Here is a 13366-nt window from a genome sequence, read left to right as displayed (position 1 = left end):
TCAAACCTGACACACTCACTAACCAGCCCCAGAAAAAGAAGAGACTTTTTGGTTTGCTGAAGGGTTCTACAGCTCAGCCAGATTCCTGTTAAAAAGAAGAGTCAAGTAGATAAAATTTCTATTTTTAGTTTGGCTGCACATTTCTCCCATAATTTTGGGAACCATTCATCCTTATATACCTATCAGTAAAACAAGGTGGATGATCATTTTTATTTAGGCACCCTGTAGTCAAAGCTGCCATTGTTATCTTTGGAAGTACAGCTCAAGAAAGAACTGACTAAAGACTCTGAATTTAACATAGAAATTCTGAGATATTTATTAATAATTCTTGGTAAGAAAGGAAAAAGTGGAGGGAACAACTTTGACAACTTTACACAACTATTTATATTCAGTGTTTTAATGATCTGGCCTAACAAGAGATCCCAAAGGAAAACTCCAGCCACAAATAAAAATGTCCTGAAGGGCATTTACATTCTGCACTGCAATTCAGTGTGAATTGTATTAAACTTTAGACACGTTCAGACACTCTGTGTCTGTCTAGCTAGAGTACAATCCTTGTCCTGCTCAGGTGGTGGGTTTTGATTTGTTTGGGTTTATTTTTCCCTCATTCTTGGGTTTTTCTCAAAAGGGCAATAAAAGGAGGTACACCTGCAAAACATGAGTCCAAAACCAGAGAACGGTGATGCAACCTGATTTGGAAAAGCCAAAATAAAGAAATGTGGATTCTAAGCAGCATGGCTATAGGACACAACTGCAGCCACATATTTAGTATATAACAGTGCTCAGAATAGATAATTCTGGATCAATAGATTGTTGAAGATTGACCCATGTGCTAATAGGCACTACTTGTTATGTGACAGGTCTCAGATCCTGCTTCTACCCACAACAACATCCACACGGTGCAATAACTGCACCATGAGAACAACCCTCTTTAGCAACAACAGTCTCCAGCCCAAAAAGGACACTGCTCTGAAAACTCATTAGCACCCTTAAAGGTGAAAAAGAGAGATTTCCCTTGGGAGAAACTGCTTTTGGGCACTGTTAGTGATGTCCAGCCCAGTGCAGCTACACTATGAATATTGTCAAGGGTAGGCAGGTGCAGCTGTTACCACCTTAACAAGTAAGTACCTCCCTGCAGTACACATTTAAACATGTATATATATATTCCCAGAGCAGAAGATGCTGCAGGGAAAAGCACAGTGCAACATGGTGCAGATTTCAAATGGAGTCCACAGGATTTTAAACACCTGTGCTGAGGACTCTGGGGAACACAAAAGGTAAACTCTTCCAGGTGAGGATGGCAAGCTGCAGGGCTCCTCTGAGGACTCTTCACTTGCAAACTAGGGAAATGGGAAGTTCTTCCAAATGCCAGCCAGTGCAGCACCAGGGAGCAAGCTCAGGTGACTTGCACAAAAAATGTCAAAAGTACTGCAGCCTACCACGGGAAAAACGCAGGACTCTTACCTTGTCCAAATGCATAGCTTTTCATCTATTTATCTGTACTGCTTTTGTCCACTTCCCCCAAAAACACACACACCAAATACACACACACATCTTCCTCCTTACAAGTGTGACACAATTCTCCCAAAACATAAATTGTACAGTCAAATTAAAAGCCATAGGAACAGCCAGCTTAAAAAACAAGAAATGCAAACCTTGCCAAAAAGGATTTGCAAAAAGTGTTGCCTTAAACATTCAAAATATGTCCTTGGTTAGAGGGGGGAAAAAAAAGCAAAGTCAAAGTTCAAACTTAGGGATTAATGTACCTTGTGTAGCTGGCCTGAGGGTTTTTCGGAAACAACACCCTTCCAACATCCTCTAGGGCCCTTCCACTTGCGGATGTTTGGCAGCGTTGGCTGGTTCAGCTCCATACAAAACTAGAGAGAGAGGAAAGGGGAAAAAAATAACATCAGCTTGGAGAGTTTTAAAAAAAAACTTGCAAAATAAAATGTGTAGTAAAGCACTGGTAAGTGGCACAGAGGAGGACAGGTTGTGCTCTCTTCCTTCCCTGAAGGCTTGCAAAGGAGGTGGTCTGAACCACATCCCAGGCTGACTCACCCCCAAATTGGAGATAAATAAAAACTAAAATAACTCAGTGCAAATGCTGCAAGTAGAACATTTATCCCTCAGACCCTTTTCTTTTCCTCCAGAGCTACTTGTTTGACTGGAAAGGGGTTTCCTCTGTGCTGCCTCAGAAGATGCTGGCTGCACCATATCCCACCCCTGCCTGGGGCTTCACAAACAGTTGCCGAATCCTCCTGGCAACAGGAGGCCCCCATAGTGTGGCTGGCCCCACTCCAACAACACAGCCACTAGCACGACATGAGAGGAAGGGTGTAGGCCAAGCTCAGTATCTGGAGTTTTGGGGTTAAGGCTCCTCTGACTTTATGCCAGGGACACGTGCTTGATTTCCTCCGCGCATGAAGGAAGCAGCTGCACACTTGCACGCAGTTCTAGCACGTCCTTCTCACGCTTCCCAGAGGTGCTCATTTCCTTGGTCACTGCTGAACAGCCACAGCACTGAGACACCATTACATGTCCAAGCTCATGGTCAGAGCTAGAGAGGCTGCATCCCAATGCCCAGCAGATCAGAGATACCAGAACTGTGAACACTGTGGAGAGCCCCTGAGTCTGCCTGTGTAACATCTTGAGATTGAAATAAAAGTAACTGACTAACTAACTAAATAGAAAAACCACCCTGGAATTTCTGGGATCTGAAACTCCTTTGTGCAGACAATATAGAATGCTTTTTGTTAGCAGTTTTTCAAAACCAGGCTCAACAGGAGCTAGAGTCCTTTGCAAGGCTGATGCTGGCTCCAGGCAGGCTCTGGCTGGAAGCTGATAGGGATAGGCAGCAGTTGGATGCCCTGATCGTGGCAGAGGTTCTGGCAGTAGGGAAAGGGGCTGGGAAAAATCAGCCCTGTGGAAGAGCAACAGGGACTTCCACTGTGCATCATCTTGCGTCATACTGGAGAAACTGGGTTGAAATGCAGAGGCTTTCACAGCGAAGAAGGATCCTCAGGCAAAGTCTTGGATCTAGAGTACTCCTCCAGATCAAGCAGCAATTTAACAAAGGATTTGCAAGGTAAAGAATAATCTTGTGAGCACAGTGACTCTTTGTAGTGGGACGTGTCTAACACAGTTTGAAGAGCTACAGAGCTGCACAGATATAAGTATTTCCTATACAGATATCATTAAAATGATGGGATAGTAATTTTCATGTTTATCTTTTGATTCAGAAACTAAAATCAAACTCTGATCTTTCACTGACTCCCTTGTCTGCAAGTTCAGCATCCTGCAGACTGAAGCTGTAGGCATTGGTTCTCAGGCACCCGTATTTGCCTCAGAAGACTAAGAGCTGTTTTGGTTGCACACCCAAAGCAAAAACGCTTGGCACAGCTTTTAACACAGTTTTCTGATGTGCAGAGTTTGGCTGGGGCTTCTTATTCAAGACGCCACAGTAACATTGTTGCCCATTATGTACCTTCTGCAGTAGTGCTGGGGCTGGGCTGATTTATGGAACTCAGAGGCAGGTAGGGTGTTTGCACAGCCTGGGAAGACAGCTCTGCAGGTGTTACCCCAACTAAGACAATAAATCACGGCAGCAATAATTACTTACTCCTGATGCCATTCTTATGTCTTCAAACAGAGTGGATTTGGTCAATGAGTTTTCTAACACTTAAATAACTTGAATTAGAAAAACAAAAATATTGTTGAAATTAGGAGTTCAACTGTAACCTGACAAAAGACTTATCTCTAGGTTGCAGCTGCCTAGAAGGTCCAGCTAGCATAAAGCATATGACAAGATGGAAAAAATCCTACAGAAACCATCATTTTATTAAAAAGAGCATCTGCAGTCGACTAGTTTGAATAGATTGTTTCCTTCAAATTGATGTTTTTTTAAAGCCTTGATTTGGCTTTGTAGAAACAAAAAGACAACAAATGAGATAACACAGTTTGTTCAGAAAAAAAAAAAGCCCATTCTGGGTATGGTTGCAGCCATGGAGAACTTGGCCTACAGCAGCTGATTTCAATCTGTACTCATTTTCCAAGGCTTACAGGCACACATATTTTGAAGCTGTGACAGCATACTTGCTGAGGTCATGTTTTTTTGCTGAAGTGAGAATGGCATTTTTCAAATCATGTTGTTCTGCCCACAAAACCCAACGTCAACCAAAATTACGCTTTCCCTCATGCAGCAAAAATACACAGACAAGCTCCTAGTCCACATTGGGAATGAAAAAAATGCCTTTCCTCTTTTGCAAAGCTAAGTTAGAGCTATGCCAACCCCTTTGAGAGGCAGTTCTTAAACTGGTAAAGAAAAACCAAAAATACTATCTCAGTCAATCAAAACAACTTCCCCCCCCGCCCCCCCAAAAAATCCTCCTAAGGAAAAAAGCTCTAGCTTTTTCTCTAGAGCTTTTCAAGGTGCAAATTTCCTGAAATTCAATTAGCTTCTTCATTATAACGTACATATACCAAGTCAAAGCTCACACACACACACACTGTGAGACCAACAGCACTAGGGCTTATTTATACAGATGCCCTGTGGTCTCTTAGCCAGCTGGGTGCTGGTTTTTGTGGGATAGGCAGTGCTGCCAAGGAGCAGGAAAATGGCAGCACCAGGCTCCAAGGCATACTCTAAACAAATGGAAGCCTGTGCTTGTGAGAGGTCAACATCCTTGTGTCAGGTAACTACCTGCCTATTGGATTCAATGATCTTTAAGGTCTTCTCCAATCAAAAACTAGTCTGCAGTTCTATGATTGCCTCCATCTGGCATACAAGGCACCAATAAGAGCCACTACCTCAGGAACTGGGACAAGCTCTGTTGGAATTGCTGATAAGCAACATGTCATTTTCCCAAAAAGGGAGGATCCAAAGATGCAATTGCTCTTTGTCCACCCTGATAAAGAGCCTGTCCCTCCCTGCCTGTCCAGAAGCAGGTGCTTATGGCTGACTTAGGAAGAGAACAGAGGGCAGCTGGAAGAAGCTGGAGAAATGCACGTTTGAGGAGCGACTGGAGGAGTGAAGGCAATGGGTCTTGGACTAATTTGGGAGCAGGGGAAAAAACATGTGCTGGGCTGGCACATGCTGGAGACCATAAGGCAGTTACAGTCCTCCTAACACACCTACCTGCCTCCCCAGGGCACTCCAAGCACTGCAAGAACATCTAACTTGTGCATAAAGTTTGGTCTCTTCTAGTGCAGTAACCCTGCCCACTAGTAGAGCTGCCAGCGAGCGCTCTGCAATTCTGCACACAAGCAGCTCCCACCACCTCTTCTTCAAGATGCCCTAGTTACTTTGTGTTTTATTTTGGGGTGCTATTTGTGCAGCCAACCCCGTTTGTGCAGCAGGATCATCCTTCTCAGGAAGCCTTAGCCTGCCAAGTGTTACTCCTGTAATGTCATGTCTTGGGACCACCCTGAGCCAGCGACCTCCCTTATGGTGAACATCTTTTGCTCAAAAAGAAGATGGGCTACTCCTCAACCCCGAGGAAACTAAATGTGACCCAGGAAAACAATGCCTTAGGGTTTAATAAATTACACATTTCTTATTAGCCCAGGGATTGCTCTTTGGAGGATACCTTTATTTCAGACCTGGAGTCAGAGCAGAGGCTGTAAGAAAGGCATGGGGAGAAAAAGCAGTCAAGAGGAGATTGCAGTGTAAGCCTGTTGTTGTGGCATGGTACGTCTAGGTGCAGTAATCATCACCTGAACTTCAGAAGGGCACTCAAAGTAATTAAATATCCATTGTGGTTAACTAACACAGAAGCTGTCAGGCTAAAAGGGCACTGCAGCTGAGGTAAACAACTACTTGCTTCATCAAAGAAAAGGTGATTTTGGTTCCTCTTAATTGAGAAGAGAAATGAGAGTGACAGAATAAATTTTCCCTTTCTAGATGTCACATATTACTTTTCTTTTAATAAGCACTAGAGGGAGCAGCTTTAATGAGTACTAGAGACGAGTAAGAAACTTCTATCAATTCCTTATCATCTCAGCTATGCGTAGGTGTCATATTAGCAAAATTTGTCTTTCCCTGGGGAAAGACACTTGCAGTTTGAGGTAAGGGCTGTTTTGTGCTACAGAGCATCACCAGTATGACAGACTTGGTGCATCCAGAAAGAGTAAACAGAAGGGCTCTAAGATAGACCTTGTAAACTGAGCAGTGGTACTTGAGGAGAAGGCCTACAACACTCTCAAAAAAAATCCCATCCTGAAATATGATCTAATTTATTTCTGATAGAAAATACAACAAAATTGACAGTGGCTTCATGAGACCATCTGGCAATGCTCATTTTTAATCCATACTTGATTTCCCTGCTCTATCCCTATGTACTGTATAAATAAAGAATTAAATGCACATTATCCTTTCCTTATCAATCCAACTGGACTGTACGTTTATTTCTAATTGAAAAAGCAGACTTGAACACCCATAATCCAAATCCAGTCTACCACAGGACACAGTTAACAGTTGGCTCACCCTAATGAAGTCTGACCCAGAAAGCCAGGAGCAGAAATGTTACAAATATTTCCAAGAACCTGAAACCAACACCTTTGGTTTTCAAGCAAAACTTTCTGATTTGGCTTCCAGAAGATGAGTGTTTTGTTAGATGAGGTTTGTGAGGAGGAAAAGCAGAGTTGGGGGCTGAAGAGACTTGTGGGTGCTGTATTTTATTGTACTGGCTATTGAGGTAGGGCAAGGTCAGAGGCTTCAGGACTGTTGCCCTGGTGTAGGCACACGTGACAGCGCAAGGCAAGTCAGGAGGAGATCAAAGACACAGCGGGGCCAGGATGCTCAGCACACTTGTGCAGCTGGGTAACACTGAATGCACTTCCCACAGGCTGGAGCAACTCAGGAAGAGGACACAGAGGAACATCAGATATTTCAGTGACACCTGGATTCTCCTATACTCAAATGTAACAGACGGAAGGAAGCGTTATTACAATTAAAACCTGAAACTGAGACTCATCACTGGACCCCACTGACAAGAATGGGATTTCCCACTGACAAGAATGTTGTCTCAGGCCTTCATTGCTTGTTTGCCTTTCTCTAAAGCATATCCCTTTCCTGTTTGCAACACGGTCAAAAAATACACACATAAGAAAGAGATGCATTCCTTGCTGTGCGGGATGCACTCACCAGCTCTATTCCACATAAGTAGCATGTGGGAAAACTGAGGTGACCCTATTTTAAGTTATAACATTTTTTACATGCCCATTCAAATAGGCCCTTGCAGGAAGACTTCATTAAAGACCGCATAATCTTTACTGCTTGTGTTGTTCATGTATTGATATTACACAAAGGCAGATAGGGGTCTGACAGGCAGGTAATTATGAGTGTTTTCAAAAGAGAACAACCCCCCCTTCAGAGAATCATTTTCAGTCTTTGTCATATGTATATATTTGTGATGGAAAAAGCTTTCTCTTTCTCAGTATTGTACAAAATTCTACAATGTCATTAGAGCTGAGGAAAAAAATTTTAAAAATGTAAAAGTTGGGAGAAAAATTCTAGGACAAAGAAAAAAAATTAAAAAGGAATCAATCCACTGAACAGGCAAAGGCCATAGATTCATGCCTGGAAAACTTATCTGTCCTTTTGGCCATACCAGCCTGTCCTATTTGTACTGGGTCACTGAGACCTGGGGCAACACCTTCCCATCCTTTCTGTACTGCTTTATTCTTCCTAGAACTAAATCAAAACATCCAGATTCATGACCAAATAAATTCTTGCTACCCTCCACCTTCTTCAAATTACCTAATTCACCCTTCAAAAAGCTCTATACACTCATTGCAAGAGGTGAAATCAAGGCAGAGCCCTTCAGCACAGCCAAATATTCACTCCTTGTCTTTCTTCAGAAATAATACCAGACCCATAGGCACAGGCACCACCTCTGCATACCTTTGTGTGCTATAGACATACAAAGCCCATTTGTTGGGAAAATGTGCAAATTGGGGCCCCAAAGCTTGGTCCATCTGAAGGCACCTATAGCTTTTTCCTCAACTCAAGAAGGATTCATTTTTTTTTCCTGGAAAATGTGCTGCTTCTGCTTCTTAAAGAGCACACCAGTAATTCAGACATCCACAGAGGAAGGATTTCTTTCCTCTGAAGATCAGATTGTCACTCAGCTCTGGAATAACAGCTCCAGGCACTATGTTATGGACCACAGAACAAACACTCACCATACCGCAGCCTCACTCCCGTTAGCCTTGTGGTGACCTGAATTCCCAGCTTTGCTGCAAAAACCACTTCTAAGCTTTTCCTTTTAAAAAAGGAAACCTTCTCAGAGGAGATAGGATGAGGAAGGATCATTTTTCAAGCCCAGCTATACACAGGCTAGAAACTAAGTGGTCCAGTCCCTCTGCCTGCTTCAGAGGTGGGTAATTCCATGTCTGCAGAGAGGCACTGCTAGCAAAGCATCAGAGGAGACCGTCATTTAAGGCACCCTGGGGTTAGGCAGCAGCTAAATGATGCTTGGCAGGATTGGAAGGTTTTTCAAACTGAAGGCATTGTTTCCTACGTCAGATATCTGAGCCCCTTCATGAGCTTGACTCTCTTTTGAACCAGCCCATAGATGTGAGTCCAGCTGGACACGCGCCCCTCTCCTGCCTCTGCTGTGTTACTCACCCATTGTACTTTGGGAATGTGCCGGAAATAATTATGCTGATAAGCATAACATTATCTCAGTTATCAAAAGTGTGTGATGGTTTGTTTCCACATACAAACTTGTTGGAATCAGATCACTTTTTCTTCTTCCTAAGTCAGGCTTTACAGGATCCATTGGGGAGTGGTAGGAGCCTAAGTTTGCACTCCCAAATTACTTGCTTTCCCTTTTCAGTACTTACTTGGAAAAACTTATGAGTTTTACCTACTTTGAAAAAACTTACGATTAACAGTGAGTTTCTACACTGCCCTCCCAGATGAATTACAGCTCACCACAGCCACCCAAATACTTACTTTTCTGTACTACCTAAGAGGAAATTAATCTCATAATCTTTGAATATATGATTAAAAAAACATATTGCTACCCATAAACCCAGTTCTTTGCTCGCCTTTAAACACTGTGTTCCCAGAACAACAATGCAGATCATTCACTGGCCTGTTCTCCTACCTTCATCCTAGACAAAGGTGATTATTTATATAAACAGTGTCTTTTTATAGATCTTCAAAAGGAAGACAAGGAAGAACCTTTGGCCCAGAGCACCAAAACAACTGAAAGAGGCAATACAATAACTCCATTAACACATTTCTAGTGCTGGGGGCACTAGTGAAGAATAATGGGATGTTCAGCTGCCTCTTGTCAAAATTGAATACTCACTATGTTTCATCCAGTTTGCCATTTAATGGGAAGGTGTCTTAAGAGATGCTTGGTGGAAATCTATGTTGCCCTTTCCCTTTGGAGGAAGGGCAGCATACAGGACAGCCATATCTACCAGGCCTCCATGTAGAACATATATGGGTTCTTAATTTTTCATGTTTCCATTCACAAGCTGAACTTTTTCCTTGTACTTTGTTGGATAAACTCATTTGGCAGAAGACGTTTCATGACTACTTCTTTTCATACTCGTAAAGAGTTTTTTTATTTTAAACATAATTCATAAATTAAGGCTCAAGAGGTCATCAAGGATGGTCACAAATTTCTTCCTGAAGTCATTTCAAGACAGAGTTTTATACTTCATAAGTAGGCACTATAATCATTAACAGCTATAATGGCATGCCAAGGGGATTGACACAATATAAAAAGGAATAAAAAGCCCTGGTGACTGTGAGAATATTTTTTTAATCAAGCTGGTTTTACCAAAGTTGAGTGTTTGAGTTCAAGTAGTTGCACTAAATTGTCATCAAATAGTACCCAGCCCAACTGAGTAGCTGTGCTAAAATCACAGAATCATGAAAATCATGAGCATCCATGCAGCAGTTGTCTGGAGACATAAACTATTTGGACTGGATATCAGGTTCTAGGCAAGCAGGAGTCAATGGCTTCCTGGGAACACCTTTTTATGGTTTTGGTTTGTTTTTTGTTTGTGTGGGTTTTGGATGTTTGCTGGTTGTGGAGTTTTTCTAAGGTTTTGTTGGGGGCTTTTTGTTTGTTTGGAGGTTTTTTTCATTTTTTTCTTAGGGCACGGGGGTTTGGTTTTTTATGCTTAATCCTGGGTCAATTATTTTCCCATGAAACCCAGGAATCAATTTCTGCGGTGTGGTGTAAAATGACACCACTGTGAATACAACCTTACTCACCCAGGAACTACCAGAACTGCACGAGGTGACAATGAGTTTATCAGAACCTAGCCCTTAATATAGAAAGCAAATAGAAAACCATCCTATGAAACATGAGATACAAAAGTGATAAGGAACAGTAGATTATTCACTGGCTAAAAGCACCCCAAACAAACTGATTGGTGAGCTCTATCGATTTGCCATCATCTGAATCTCCTCATCTGCATACCACCTTCAGCCAGAGGAGAAGAGGAAAGGGGGGAAATGTACTAATGCAAAAGTAAAACAAATAAAACCGAAAGGGAACAGGAAAATCACAAAATTTGAATGTTATTAATCAAAGAAAGCTGCTTAAGCATGTGAGCTTAGGTCTTCATCTCATGATAAAACTTCACTACTATCTAGAGGTAAAAGTAAGTAAGTTGGGTGTTTTGTGGCTTAATTTCTTTCCTGCTGTTAGTATTACTGTTTTCCCCAACTGATTTACATCTCTGCTTAGAGCAAGCATTCTTTCCCATGGTAAGAACACAAAAACAAGGAAGAAAGAAACATCTAATATGACTCACAATCATTGCCAGCCTCAAATATTTATTCTTCCTTCAGGCATTGATTACACCACCCTACAGAACACTGTGCCATCTTCTGTAAAGTTATTTTAATCTGCCTCACCTCCTAATTCCTTTTTATATTTTTACTGCTTATTATCTGGAGGATCTCTTGCAGGCTGCTAGCACTAGGCCATGTTATCTTACCTTTAAAAAAAATAAAACAAAAATCTCATACTCCTTTCTTTTTTGTTTTTACAGCTCTAGCCCTTAATTCAAAGAGCCAATTTTGACAGATTCCTCTATGAAACAGCTCATTCTTTATTTATAAGTTTCCATGAGTAATAATACATGGTTTTCTGTCTGTCCTTACTAGCATGCCATCCATGGAGTCTACAGGACTGTCCTTCAACCCTGACCAAAGTTCTCCTCCAACAGATGCCATGGATTCTGGCTTCCCATAGAGAGCATATACATTACTATCAAAAATTATTTGAGATGACATTAAAACAACCTTGCTGCTATGTCAATATTTTAAAAAGAAAAAAAAAAAAAAGCAACTAAACCAAAAACTGCTCTTCCTCAAATTTCTGACTATTCAAAACTGTTCTTTGAACTTGCTTTGCCTTCTACCATCTTCTAGAAGAAATCAAGGAAAAAGGACTGAGTAAGTCCCCTCTTACTTCTACTACTCACAAACAAATCTTAACACTTGCCAGCACTTATAAACACATACTTTCTGTTTCTCCCTGCTCTGGAAGTGTAGAGAATGACTTCATTATTGGGTGAATTTAGCTTACATTCAGGGATAAGACCAGATGATTTACAAAAAATGCCAAGCTATCGGAACAAGCAATCTCCCTATCACCACTGCTCAGAGAGGCAGAGCGGTGCTCTAGGGAAGAAGAGGGCACCTAATAAGGGACAGCATTTTAAGAGAATTTGTGTTCTCTGTAGCTCCCTGTGCTGTATATAGTATGGCTTCTAGTGTTTTGTTTATTGAAGTCCACTGATCATCAAGAGAAGAGATGGGCAATGCAACTACAGAGAAAAAAAATCCAGCCAAGATGAAAGACACCAGAAATCCTAGTAGAAGAAAGCCTGTGCTTCCAATGCTGCTGACCAAGTGATGATATTTTGCAGGTGAGGGGCCTGGAAAGTCAAAGTAGTCACAGGTCCTCCTGCAGGGAGCTACTAAAATTATCAAGGACCTGGCCAGAACTGTAAGGCCCACCAATACATGTCTTTAAACTTCCAGCCATCTAGATCCCTCTTAGAGGACAGAAAGGAGGAAAACATGAAAGGCCAGAAGGAAACCCAGTATAGCTGCAGTGTTCCTAAGACAATTTAGTAAATATGACAAAGCCAAAAAAGGCACCCATTTAGTAAAAAATGCTACAACATTTGCAGCTCCACTCAGCCAAAAATTATTGCTTTCCAATTACAGCTATTCTTTCCTTCACTCCGAGATTTCATGACTCCATGGGGTGCAGTCTGAAAAAAATTAATACTTTGTATTCCTGAGTACCTGCACTCAGGTAAACAAGCAAGACAACGGAGAGAGGAGGAAATACAGAGAGGGTGTGGGAAAAGCAAAAGGGTAAAGTAATAGGGTATAAGGTGAGAGAAAGAATAAAATCAAAATCAGTGGGATGATTTGGAATAATCTCCTTTTACTTTAAGTGATCAGTCATTGACTCCATGATGGCTTTTGAAGGAACATCAGCTGATGAACTCTGCAGAAGCCCATCCCACAGCTCAGACACTTGACTCCAGCTATCCTCTCTAGAAATGGGAGCAGAAAAATGAGGCAGTGACAGGGCTGGAAGAAACTGATCAAATGTCCTGATTGAGTCACTGGCCAAGTTGGCATCTCCTTTTCCTGATCTCTGAAAGCAAGACTGCTGTTTCCTTATCTGGCTCTAGAGGACATCCAAATGTACTTACTTTTCAAAGGGGTCAACTGCTTTCTGGAAAGGATAGGTCTAAGAAGAGGCAGTAAATATAACTCCTTTACAGCAACTAATTCATTCATTGCAAATCGCCTTATGATCTTTTTTAACCAACAGCCCAAAGCAAGATTGCAAGATAGGGCTCACACTGTACAGAAGGATTATGGCAATTAAAAATACGCACACAAAGATTCAGTCCCAGACTAACTTCATTTCTGGGCTACATAAAAAAAAAAAAAAAAATCACATCAAACGCACACACAACCACATTTATATCCATGCAAGCAAGATGCGATGTGCCTATGCTTACCCCTGCAAATGAAAAACAGCACCTCTCTTTCAAGCACTGAAAAGCTCCTAGGGATAACCTTTCACAAATAAACAACCTGCTCTGCTCAGAGAGGGATTTTATAAAGAAGAGAGATTACAATGGGCTTAATCATGATTAAACACTGATCTGGCTCAATCTACTCAAAAGCAGACAAAAGATAAATAAAAACCTCCAGCAGATGCATTTCATACTGGAAATTCTGGAAACTCAATTGACGTCATACTTTTTTATGTTCTGATAATATCTGGAGGAAACAGTACACTGGATCAAGAAAACAAAAGCAAATTTTTAGTTAAAATTCTCCATGTGCTGTGTAAAAAGA

General features: G+C 41.6%; 1 protein-coding gene across 1 annotated transcript in view; it reads right to left on the bottom strand.

The window, feature by feature from the left end:
• EEPD1 (endonuclease/exonuclease/phosphatase family domain containing 1) overlaps window positions 1-13366 on the bottom strand; it is a 62463-nt gene that overhangs the window by 11033 nt on the left and 38064 nt on the right. The window contains exon 3 of the mRNA XM_053997058.1: window positions 1767-1877. Within this exon, the coding sequence (XP_053853033.1) occupies window positions 1767-1877 (111 nt within the window). The remainder of the gene's footprint in view (window positions 1-1766; window positions 1878-13366) is intronic.

Source organism: Vidua macroura, chromosome 1, assembly GCF_024509145.1.
Source record: "Vidua macroura isolate BioBank_ID:100142 chromosome 1, ASM2450914v1, whole genome shotgun sequence".
Classification (NCBI taxonomy): domain Eukaryota; kingdom Metazoa; phylum Chordata; class Aves; order Passeriformes; family Viduidae; genus Vidua; species Vidua macroura.
Note: the sequence above shows the minus strand (reverse complement) of the source record. Positions and strands in the feature narration are given on the sequence as shown.